Raw genomic sequence first — 12,332 nt, 5'->3', positions numbered from 1 at the left:
GCTCTACAGGCAACCACTTTCCTTTGACGACTAAGTCGAGGAGGTGGGCGCCCCAGCCGTCTAGGGATGCATCTGTGGTGAGTGTCAGCTGCGGCTGGGGCGAGGCGAAAGGTAATCCGGCGCAGACGTTTCCGGGTTCGAGCCACCAATGCAGGGAGGATGCCACCGGCCTCGGGACGGTGAGCCACTTGAGCGGAGAATCCACCACTGAGTCAAAGACGAGAGGAACCATCTTTGAAGAGGACGTAGCCGAAGCCTTGCCCACGGCGTCACAAAGGTGGTGGAGGCCATGTGGCCCAATGCCACCTGGACATCCCTGGCCCTTACCCTTCTGAATCTGAGAAAAGGCTGGAGGGCGACGGAAAGGGCCTGGAAGCGGTCCCGAGGGAGCGATGCCATGCACGAGTCTGAATCCAGAAGAGCCCCGAGGAATCTGACCTGTTTTGTTGGGGTCAGGTGGGACTTGTCGAGGTTGATCACTAAGCCAAGGGACTGGAGGAGTGTGAGTGTGAAGTTGATGGACCGGTGGAGGTCCTCTTGTGATGGAGCTGCCAGGAGCCAATCGTCCAAGTAGGGAAACACCCTGAATCCCTTCTGGTGAAGGTAAGACACCACCGGAGCTAGGCACTTGGTGAAAACTCTTGGGGCCGTCGCCAAACCGAAGGGCAGCACGTTGTAGTGATACGCGTCGGAGCCGACGGCGAAGGCGAGGAATCTCCTGTGGGACTCTCGAATCCCTATATGGAAATATGCGTCCTTGAGATCGATCGTCGCGAACCAGAGGCCCTGGCGGAGAAGAGGCAAGATGGAAGGTAAGGTCACCATATGGAAACGTCTGTACTGGAGGAAGTGGTTAAGCTTCCTTAAATCTAGTATGGGCCGAACTCCTCCATCCGGTTTCGGCACTATAAAGTATCTGGAGAAAAAGGCTTTTGGCCATCGAGCCCGGTCCAGGGGGGAGATTGCCCCTTTTTGGAGCAAGGTGCGCACTTCGTTGAGAAGGGTGTCCGAGGGTGGGGTAGGGAGGAAGGTCCCCGTGGGGGGAAGGTCCTGAAACTCGAGGGCATAACCCCTACGGACGATGGAAAGCGCCCAAGAGTCAGTTGTAATCGAGGCCCAGGTGTTAACAAAGGGCCTCAATCTGTCCAAGAAGCAAGGAGCGACGAAGTGCGCGGTTTCACTTCAAGAGGCTTTTTTAGCCTGGTCGGCTCCTTGTCGGTGCGATTTTCGGTACCGGCCAGGGGGGCCCCGCCTGCCAGATGATGATGAGGACTGAGACGGGTATCTAGGGTGTTGGGAGCCCTGATGTTGACTCTGCCGGTCCTGTTGGAAAGGCCTGAATTGTTGACCCTGAGGCTGCCATTGGCGTCTCTTACGATACTGTGGGGTGGATGCCGAGGACATACCGTGCTTTTTGGCAGCCGCCTTAAGCTTGAATTTTCTATTGAGACGATCGTCTGTCTTGGTATGGAACAGGCCGGATCCATCTAAAGGCATGTCCTCAATTGCCGTCTTCACCCCAGGAGTTAAGTCGGTCCCGCGGAGCCAGGCGTGGCGTCGGAGAGCCAAGGAGGCTGACATTGCTCTGCTTGCACACTCGGCTACGTTCCGTGAGGCCGTGATTATCCAGCCCCCTATGGAGTGGGCCTCGTCTCTAATCTCCACGAGCCTCCTTTGGGTGTCATCAGGGACCTCAGGGATTAGGGGAGACACATCTTCCATGAGGGCCTGGATGTAGGCACCCATGCACGCGGTGTAGTTTATAGCCTTCACCGCCAGCGCAGCAGCAGAGTATGCTTTCTTTGCCAGGCCATCCACCTTGCGCGCCTCTCGGTCAATCGGAGATGTGGCCTGCTTGTGGGCGACGTTGAGTTGGGCTCCTTCTACAATAGCCGAATTCTGGCGAGGATGGTTGGAGAGCCAAGGACAGCTTGATGGAGAAACCCTATACAGGGTCTCGATCTTTCTGGAGGAGCTCGTCAAAGAAGTTGGAGCATCCCAGGACCTCTTTATAAGAGTCTCTAAGGACGGAAGGAGTGGAATAGATGGAGGAGTTGGGACCCGACCACGGACCCAACGCTCCACCGGGTCCTTTGTGGCGTCCTCTGGATATTGTAATTCAATGTCCAGGGCCCTGGACATCTTAATGATGTGCTCATTGAAAGACCTCAGATCGTCGGTCGGGGAAGCCGGTTCGGGATGGTGCATGTCCTGAGGTGAGTCTTGTGGAGACAAGTCATCGTCGGAGAGTTCCTCTGAGGAAGGAGCTAAGTCTGGCTCCAACTCCGAACCCGAACGATCACGGGACGGAGATCTTTCTGGGAGGTCCCTGGGTCTAGGCTGTCGAGGTGGAGCAGCCACCGTTACTGTAGGAGTCACATCCGAGGGGCCCGGCTCCTGGTCCGGCCGTCTCGATCTCGAAGGCTTTGGTACCGGGGTTTCGGTCACCTGGGGGCAAGTCGCCTGAGAATGACGCTTAGCCTTGAATCTTTTAAAAGCGGCCTCTTTGGAAACTGCTACGTAATAGTTTCCAGACTCGGAGTCGTAGAAAAAATCTTCGTCGACCCTCTCGTCCTCCGAAGAGATCTCCAAAGGTTGAACTGGCATTGGAGAGGGAGAACGGAGCCGAGCCGGGGAACGATGTCGGTCCGGTGAGCGTTCGCGATCCTGGACCCCCATAGGAATGGTGGAGAGGTCTTCCAAACCCGGATCCGGTAGGGGAACATCCTCTCGGTCCGGAGATCGCCTCCTTTTGGCCGGTTTCGGCGCCTGCTGGTCGGGCGAACGGTGCCTCTTGGAAGTCGAGGACTGGTCATGGTGCTTGGAACCTTTCTTCGGAGAAGAGGGATCCTGCACCTTGGATGTTTTGGGCTTAGATGCCCCAGGAGTCTTGGGCTTTTTCCTCGGAGGCAAAAGCGAATCCGGAGGAAAAAAGGGATTGACCTGGAGGTCAGTGATGGGAGTCACTCCGGAAGTGGAGCCTGCAGCCGACCCATCGCCCTTTGCAGGAGTAGAGTGGACAGATCTTGAGGTCGAAGCCCCCAGTTAGGTCCGCGCCATCTTGGAATCAGTCCTCGGTCTCGTGTCCTTGGACTTCGATTCCTTGTCGGCCCCCTTGGATGCCTTGGACGGCTTCGAGCCCGAAGTCGCCGGAGGGTCCGACGATTTAGACTTCGAAGATGAAGTCAGAATGGCTGACGGCGCCTTGGTTTGTCCCATTACACCGGAGTCCTTGGTCCCTGACGGTTTGTGAGGGCGCTTGGAGGACTTGTCGGTGGCTCTGGACTGGTCTGGGTCACGGGCCACATGAGAAGCCGAACCTTGCACAGCTGGAGGTGCCAAGGAAGCACTCAACGGGCTGTCCCGAGCTACAGGAGCCACCCCAGAGACGGAGGCCGACGGAGCCGAGGCCGGTTGTGAATCGTCCCCCCGAACCTTGCCCTGGGCAATAGCTGAAGTAAGTCTGGACTCACGATTTTTCCTCGCTTGCGAGGTCATGGAACGGCAGAGAGAGCATGACTTCACATCGTGATCCTTTCCCAGACAAAGCAGGCAGGACGAATGCGGGTCTTGTACTGGGACTTTGCCCCCGCAAACGTCGCACTTCTTGAATGGAGGCGACATCAGGAACCGAAACGAACAATCCAAAGGGATGAGCAAAGCGTAATCCAAAAACAGTCTGTAGGCCAAGCAAAGGAGAGGTCAGCAAAGTCGAAAAAACAGTCCAAGTTGAAGCCAGAGATCCAAAACGAGAGAGATAGAGCGAAGTTCCAATAGCACCAACGCGGCGGAAAAAAGGAACTGGGGAAAGAGCGGGAAGGCAGGGGCCTTATAAAGGGTGGTCGGGGTTACCGCCAAAAAGTTGCCTTAAGTTGCAAAGTGTACTTTGCCCAGAGATTCTAGAAGTTCCGAGAAGCACTGCGCAGGCGCAGTAAAACCCATTTGTATGATTCGCAGAGACCACGAAGAAGAAGTTACCTTTTTCAGATGACAACTCTCAGAATTATAGCAACAGAGAAAGGATTCTGCAGTTATCGTCCAAAAAGATAACTTTTCTAAGCTCTCTGCACTGATTTTGCAGCTGGGTGCCTACTCTGAAACGTGTATCTACATGAGATGTCACAAAGTTGATGAACAAAAGAGAAGATCACGTTTCTTCAGATTTAAAAATGACAAAACTAGGGCTTAATCAGTGGCATTAATTTATTAAAGTCTCACACGATCATACAGAAGAAAAACAAGAGAGCTAAGAGAATAGCCCATCACTCCCTTCCAAGAATACTCTGTGTTGACTATAGTTATAGAGTAAAGCAGAAAGTTTTTAATGAAATATTTAAACTAGGATACTGAGCTGAAAAATACTGTAGTGAATACGATTCCCTTTTCAGGTTTCTTTTCACAAACAAAGTAACTGAACAAAGTACATTCAATTATTAGATGAACATTTACAAAATGGCAAAGATGGGATGCAACATCCATCACCCCTGTACACTGACTATACTATCTAGGACTGATAGGAATATCAGTCCAACACCACCTGAAGGGCCAATTTTGCCCACCCCTGACTCACAAGAGTACACAGAGCTGTTATTTAGACTTCCTAGTTTAGTGAGTTGCCATCAGTATTTGTGTTGTGTGCATGCACATGCACGAGCATGTGTGTAGAATGGGAGAGAGAGAGAGAGAGAAAGATGGTCAACAGCTACTTTGAGCAACTTAAAAAGAAGTGGCAAATTGTATGGCAAAGCAAACCTTTAGCACTGGATCATTATGGGGCTGGCCCATAAGAATACAGACATGGACTAAGTATTGTTAGTATTAACAGCCCTCTAGAAATTACAGCTCACAGCATCACTTAAATGCCATATAAAACTACTTGTCCAGGAGATTAATCATTTGTACACATTTCTTATTAATTTCACTAGGTCTCCTTGCCAAAAAAGCTTTAAAGGTTAAAATATCCAACAAAACTAGGTCTGCTCACGTGGATTCTTCTTATAATCTATGATAATTGTTGCCAATCCTGCTATCACAGAGCAGCCTAAATTAAGGCAGGATTAACTAGGTCAGTGTTTCCCAAACTTTGGTCCTCTGGATGTTTTGAATTTCATCTCCCAGAACTCCTGAGAGTTGGCCAAACTGACTGAGGCTCCTGGGAACTCGTATTCCAAACACCTAGATGACTAAAGTCTGGGAAACACTGAACTAGGCCAAAGAACCTTGTAAAGAACATCTTTGCCCTGTGACAGTTTATGGCTAAGTAGTATGCTGCAGATGCCCTAAATCCTACAAGTTGAGTATTTATTCTACTTTGCTCTTTGTGTACCATATTGGGTAAGGGCTTTATACAATAAAACTCCATATGAACAAGAAAGTTATCAAATTCTAAGCCTTATATTATTTTCAGCACTTATACATGTTCTCTCACATAGCTGGTGCCACCAGAAGTAGATTTGTTTGTCCAATTAAGAGTGGTAGAATTCACTTAGAGTAAGGAAGTTCACCACAAATCTTGTCCAACATAACACCCCCAAATATGCCTTTGCATCCCTTGTCACAAAGATCCATCTTGACACTGTGCAGCTACTTAACTGAAGCTTATCTTCTTTGTGACCTCAAGCATGACATCAGAATATCATGCTTACCTTTGACCTCAGCTACTTTCCTACCAACAGCAGTGGTCATTAAACTGCTGCTACTGTAGACAGCCAGCAGCCTGACTATCTAGCAGGTTTGTTGGATATTTTTTGATGTGTTTGAAGCAGAGTTTAGCATAATTACATGTGTATAGGATAAATCCTTGACCTAATATCCTGATCCAAAGAGGCTTCTTTACCTTGCCCAGTTATTCTTTATTGGGGCAACAGGGAGGAACCTTGTGGGGGACAGATAGGATTATGTCTGATGAAATTTCCAAGCCACAGAGTGATTTAAGTATGATTCATTCATTGCTGTGGGTAGGTTATTATACTCCACTTCCATGACAGAACATGTAAACTAAGAAAATATACAAAGGTATTTAACTGTTATTCCTATCTAGAGTTGGCCCCATGACTCAACAGAAGCTTGCTAAGTCAACACTAATGTAAATTTCACTTATAAAATGGCTTTACCCTAACTGGACAAACAAACTGATTTAAGCTAGAATGTATCTCAATTTAAATAGGGACTTTCAAGATGTGTCCATTTTTTTGAAAAAGCTATTTGTATGTTATATATTAAAATGATTTCTTAACACTACATGTTGCCTTCAAGCCCACAGCATTCTGGTGAGAATCAAGGATTCTGGTGAGAAATTCTAATTGCTTAGAAGTCTAGCACAGAATGTACACAGGCCAATTTCTAATTCCTCTGGTCAAGATTCTGTGTGGCTTAATCAGAGGCTCATTCACACTACACAGTTATGGTGTGATTATACCACTTTAACTGTCACGTTTCCCTGCCATGGAATCCTGGGACTGGCCGTTTACAAAGACAGAGAAAGAAAAAGTACAAACCCCAGGTTTCCACAGGATGGAATCATGGACTAAGTAAGAAGTTAAGGAAGTTGAATATAAATTGAATATGAATGTTAGCTGAGCTAAATATGAATTGCTAACTCATATGAGAATGTATTTGTGCATCCAAAAGGTAAAAAGATTTACTCTAAGCACAGGAATCCTGTACTCACATCAAAGTAAGCACCAGCATGTTCCAGTATCAATTGGGTAGAGTCTGGTTTGTTCTTGCAGTAAGTCACATACATTTGGAACTTGTCTGCCTGTAACACATACATAAAAAAGCAAGTGTATTTTCACAAAATGATATACGTACCTACTTAAAAGGATTACTTTGCTGAAGATCATGTCCTTATTCTAATTAGCTAATTAGGGGAGAAATATACAAGAATAAAGGGAAAACGCAATAAAAGTGAAGGAAAAAAAAACATAAAACAACAGCTATATGTAAAACCAAACTGAATTAGGCCAACTGAGATGTATACATTCAGAGGCTACCAATTTCAGTAGATGTGAGTTTGTCAGACAGACGCAGTGGGAGCTGGAGCTGGTAATCATTATGCAGTTCTGCAACAATAAATTCTAAGAATCAATTACGAGGTCACCAAATCTCACACTAATGAAGATGTTCATTTCATTGTTTTTGACAGGATTGGACAAAGTGAAACTCTCTAGATCTATCTGGAACTCAATGCCCATCAGTCCTACGTAGGACTGATGGGAACTGTAATTTAACAACACCTGAAAGAGTGAAGTTTGGAACATAAGGTTCCTAATCATAGTCTGAAGCCACCAAGTACTTTCCGATTTACTATTTACATGAGGTTCCTTCCTAAACTGAGGATACCTTCAGCTTCTTCTTATGCAAAAATGATTTCTCCGAACTAATTTCCATCCTATTTTTCAAAGAAGAATGGACACAACTGTACAAAGTATTCACACATTCACAACTGATTATCCACCATATAAAAATATGCTCTTACCCAAGTAACAAAACAGTGACCAACATCTTCAGGTAGCTGCTCATATTTTTCCAATTCTTTCAAGAATATACTGTAAAACAGAAAAAAACAAAACAAAATCAAACAGTTTCACAAACACACTCTATGCCAGACTTTCATAAGGATACTTCATGGCTTACAGCTGAATTATTTCTTTTCTCTCTAGTGTGATCAGAATTAATATTCACTATTGCTGGCATTTATGGGAAAAAGGTTTCTAGTGATATCAATGGGATTTCCCCCTCTACATGTTCTAGCTGTATAACAGTTCAGTTCAGTAATTTATTTCAGCCAACAAGCCATCAACATCAAAATATATATAAAAAATATAAAACATATAGAGCATTTAAAATATTTAAAACATTAAAAACATTAAAATACACGGACTTTTAAAGATAAAATCATGGAATATATATTCATAACCTGCGCAAAGGATAGAAATTTATATTTATTTTTATACTGAAAAGCTCTTTAAAAAAAATGTATAATACAAGGCCTTAAAGCTGTATAACAATGTAGTGTGGGATTTTGGTTTTAACATACTGACACTGGAAGAGTTATGACTTTCTACTACATCTGTTTTCATTAAAACTCATTACTCCCTCCCATGTCTATAAATAATAATAATAATAATAAAAATACTGACTGCAACTAGAAAATTGAAATCAGGTTTAGTACAGTCCAGTGTAACTTTGGCTAAATTATACAAACATAAGATATTTCAAGAAGAAACAACACTGTATATAATGGGACTTGAACCTCCATGGATTTTTGTACCTACCGAGGGTGGGATGGGGTGGGGTCCCGGAACCAAACCCAGCAGATACAAAGGGCCCACTGTACTTCTAAGTGTTTAAAGCAAAACACATCATTTCCTCCACTTCCTTGCATTTCCTACTGAAGCCTTTTGTGCATTATTTCACATTGTTACAAAATATTTTCCAATCCTAAGGAGAATTTTCCCCCCAGGAAGATGAGTACTGGATAGAAAAGACGGGCAAAATCAGATGCCTCACCTTGCCAAAGTGGAAATGCTTTCTTGTTAGTACAAAATGTCCACTGGTTACAACCCTTTGTATGCCCATGCTATGTAGCAAAACTGCAACCAATTACTAAAAAGCCTGACCTGTAGCTATAATCTTGCAGATTAAAAGCAAGTTATCATAGCATTAGTTTGAATATTATATACTTCTTGTTGGTCTCATGTGTTTTCAAGTCAGCTCCAACTTATGGTGAGCCTATCCTAGGGTTTGCTTGGCTAGATTTACCCAGAGGAGGTTTGTTCCTTTTAGGATGAGAGTGTGTGACTTGCTCAAGATCACTCAATGGGTTCATATGGCTGAGTGGAGATTTAAATCCTGGTTTCCTAGAATTGTAGTCCTGAAACCACTACATCACAATGTCCCATGTCCAAGAAAACCAAAAGCAACCCACCAAGTACCAAGGCAGTCTAATACGTTAAGCAGCCTGGAATTTTGCATTTACATGAAGTTTTAAAAGTCAGAAAGTAACCTAGCTCATTTCAGATGGCTTAAGTGATACTGGGCATTTAAGAAATGGGTAAGGAAAATTTGTGTGATATTGGGGAAAGGGGGGAGGCAGCCAAAGATCTGGAGGCTGTAACCTTCCTGGATACATTCCTGGTTCTCTCATGCGTGTTCACCATGTGACATCAGGAGGCAAATATATCTGAGGATGAGAGTAAAACTGAGAAAGGGGCTTGAAGGTTATTGTTCTCATGGGGTTTTTCAGACACTCAAAAAGTTTCTCTCTCATTTTACTCTCCAGCATTCGAACATTCTTCCCATGCTGACTATACGTATCTCTAATGTGTGAAAATTAAATTATGTATTAGTTTACAGAATATCATCAGCTAGTCTTCATTAGTATCCTCTACATGGCTGATACTGTTACTCACTTATTATGGAATTCATAAATCTCCTGCATGTTTCCAAATATGATATGCTCCTTGTTGACAATACCAGGAGGGATTTCCTCAACACCACTTGTTATTTCCCACAGATATGTCTGGTCAAAAGGAAAAAAAGAGCTGTGAATTTACTCAGGAATCCCACACATGACCACTTCAGTTTTTTTTTAAAAATAAACCTTAAAAGCTTCTTTTGATCTTGTAAATATAAAATCCTTGACAACAGGCACAGCAGGCTAAAAAAGAAAAGTTACAATTTAAATTCCAACAGCTACAGTAGAAAGACTTCCCTGTAGTTTTTTAAATAATTACTGGCAATTTCTGTTTAAAGAGAATGAACAGTTTCTCGAATGTGCAACACACACAATGGAAGAATTAACAGCAGATCATTCCTTTTGACAAAACATAAAGCCTAAATAAAAGAAGCAGTCAGTTTACAATGCTCCAAAATGAGGCCTTGTCTCGTCAACATAGAAATTTTACAACAGCAAAACAAGATGTGGATCAACTCAGCACTGTGATGGTTGTCTAATCAATAGGCCTGCTCACGGTAGAAGACGACACCATTTGGCCAGCCATTTTAAAAGCATAACATTTGATAATGCAAAAATTCCAAAAGAAAGCCCTCCATCCCAACACACAAGTACATTAATTAGATATTAGACAAACACTTACATCCATACACTCTCTGAGGTCTCTTACGTAAGCCTTTTCTGTCTGAATAAGCTCGGCCATAATGAACCTTTGAAACAAGAAGACACATAACATTAGCCTGCTACATCAGTGTCTTTCATTAAAATATTATTTCCTTTCCTGCAGTGAAAACCTTGTTGATTTTCTAACAGTAAACAGATATATAACAAGCAGATTACACACGAACGTGTAGGAGATGCTTGTCTGAAGTAAAATATTTTTTGAGATAAAAATATTTCAGTTTTTCCATAATTTCAAGAGAAGTCAGAATAAAGTAAGGAAGTCTAAAGAACAAGAGAAAAGCATGAATGGTTTTCTCAGTAAGAACACAGATTTTAATAATGAGAGTTACTATTAGCTTCTAGTGTAGTGCAGTGGTTTGAACGTTGGACAGTGACTCTGGAAATCAGGGTTCAACTACCTGCTAGGCCATGGAAATACACTGGAAACCCAGACACTCTCAGCTTCTAGGTTTGCCTTAAGGTTGCCATAAGTCAGAAATGACTTGAAGGTACACAGCAACAAAAACAATTTAGCCCCTGCATCTTAAGCAGATGAACAGTAACACTTATCTTGCAAGCCATCCTTTCTCTCCTCTTGCTTAGTCATTGTTTTATAGTAGGGTTGGAAATCGTGTGCCCTGCCCCAACACTACAGACTCACAGTGCTCACCATTCTCAACCAGACCTGGCCTGGCCTGCTAGGAGCTAACTTTACCTGCCTCTGCCTTACAGTACAAAGCAAGTATAATGTTTACACTGGATTTGTATACTTATATATTTAACATATAATTTTTATATGGGTGAATGTAGAAAAAGACTCATAAAGATCCACCAAAAAAAAGTACGAAATCATAAAAAGGCGCACATTTCTTCTTCCCTGATTTGTTGTTGTTGTGTGCCTTCAAGCTTACTCCAACTTATTGCAAACATACCGTGGGATTTTCATGACAACATCTGTTCAGACGAGGTTTGCTACACCCTTCCTCTGAGGCTGAGTGTATATGAATTGCCCAAGACCACCCAGTGGGTTTCCATGGCTCAATGTGGATTTGAACCCTGGTTTCCTAGAGACCTAGTCCAGAGTTCTAACCAGTATATCACAATGGCTCTCTTGCTCATGATCCATAGGAATATTTGATTATATTTTCGAAAGGCAGCAGATATACTAGTTTTTAAAAAGACTGAAGAGAGAATGACTTGCCTAAGAATCACCAGTCAAATTGCAATTTGCCCCTAATATTCAAGACGGAAAAATCCCCTGAACAAACTCAGATGTACAGTAAATCAGATTGGGATGGAATATCTAAATACAGTCACCCCTCCGTTTTTGTGGACTTGAAGTCTGCGGTCTCGATTACTCACAGAGAGGCGAGTCCCATTGGCTAAAATGGTGCATGTGTGAGAGCGCATGGCCATTCAAGCCAAATATATGTGAGTTTCCATTTTGCGGGGGGGGGGGGGGGCAGGAACGGATCCCCGCAAAAACAGAGGGGAGACTGCATGTATTAAAGATTAAAAAAGCATGGGGGGGAGTAATCTAGCAACACCTTTAAGACAAATTGATTTATTCCTTCTCACCTTCTGTTTTTTTCTTTCGCAATACTGTAGACTAAGAACAGAAAGAACCTTTCCAGTGTTAATGCAAATTGTTCACAATATGGCAGTAATGAAATGAAACTTACAAAAATACTTTTACAGAACTTTTTAAAAAGATATAAAAAAGCAAAGAGTGTGTGTCCAGAATAGGACATTTTCAAGATTTGCAGATGTCGGTCTGCTGTTACTTTTCAGATAAGTGCACTTTTGCATCCCTTTTTTCTTCTCTTCTGGGAATCATTATTGGTCACTGACTTTCTGTTTCTATATATGGAATGTTTGGGACTGTTCTAAATTTTACCACTTATGTAGGTGCACACCTATAATTTAATCTGCTTTAAAAAAATAGGCTGTGTTTGATAATGAGCTTGCCTTTTTGACATTAACAGCTATTCCCTAGAAGTGGAAGAACACCAATGAAAAACAAATACCACACGAGGCTAACCATGCACAAAGAGGTCTACTGGAAGAAAAATGGCCTTACTCTTTCCTACGGGCAGATTTCCTCTTTTCTTCATTGAGCTCATGAGCAGCATCTCGCAGTTTCACCTCTGACCCAGGAACGCTAGCTGGGATTATATCCAGCTGCAGGCTTTTACTCTGAATTAAGGAA

At 43.5% G+C, this 12,332-nt stretch overlaps 1 protein-coding gene across 2 annotated transcripts in view; it reads right to left on the bottom strand.

Moving 5' to 3' along the window:
• Nucleotides 1-12,332, bottom strand: part of TRIO (trio Rho guanine nucleotide exchange factor) — a 289,861-nt gene that overhangs the window by 96,676 nt on the left and 180,853 nt on the right. For both annotated transcript variants that reach the window (XM_089516462.1, XM_089516461.1), the window contains exons 23-27: nt 12,204-12,319; nt 10,104-10,170; nt 9,417-9,526; nt 7,481-7,550; nt 6,671-6,760 (exon numbers count right to left, since the gene is read on the bottom strand). In XM_089516462.1, coding sequence (XP_089372588.1) covers nt 6,671-6,760; nt 7,481-7,550; nt 9,417-9,526; nt 10,104-10,170; nt 12,204-12,319 — 453 coding nt within the window. The remainder of the gene's footprint in view (nt 1-6,670; nt 6,761-7,480; nt 7,551-9,416; nt 9,527-10,103; nt 10,171-12,203; nt 12,320-12,332) is intronic.

Source organism: Sceloporus occidentalis, unplaced genomic scaffold, assembly GCF_023333645.1.
Source record: "Sceloporus occidentalis isolate IW3139 unplaced genomic scaffold, rSceOcc1.0.p SCAF_3, whole genome shotgun sequence".
In the NCBI taxonomy this organism is placed as follows: Eukaryota; Metazoa; Chordata; class Lepidosauria; order Squamata; family Phrynosomatidae; genus Sceloporus; species Sceloporus occidentalis.
This window is presented reverse-complemented; position numbering and strand designations above follow the sequence as displayed.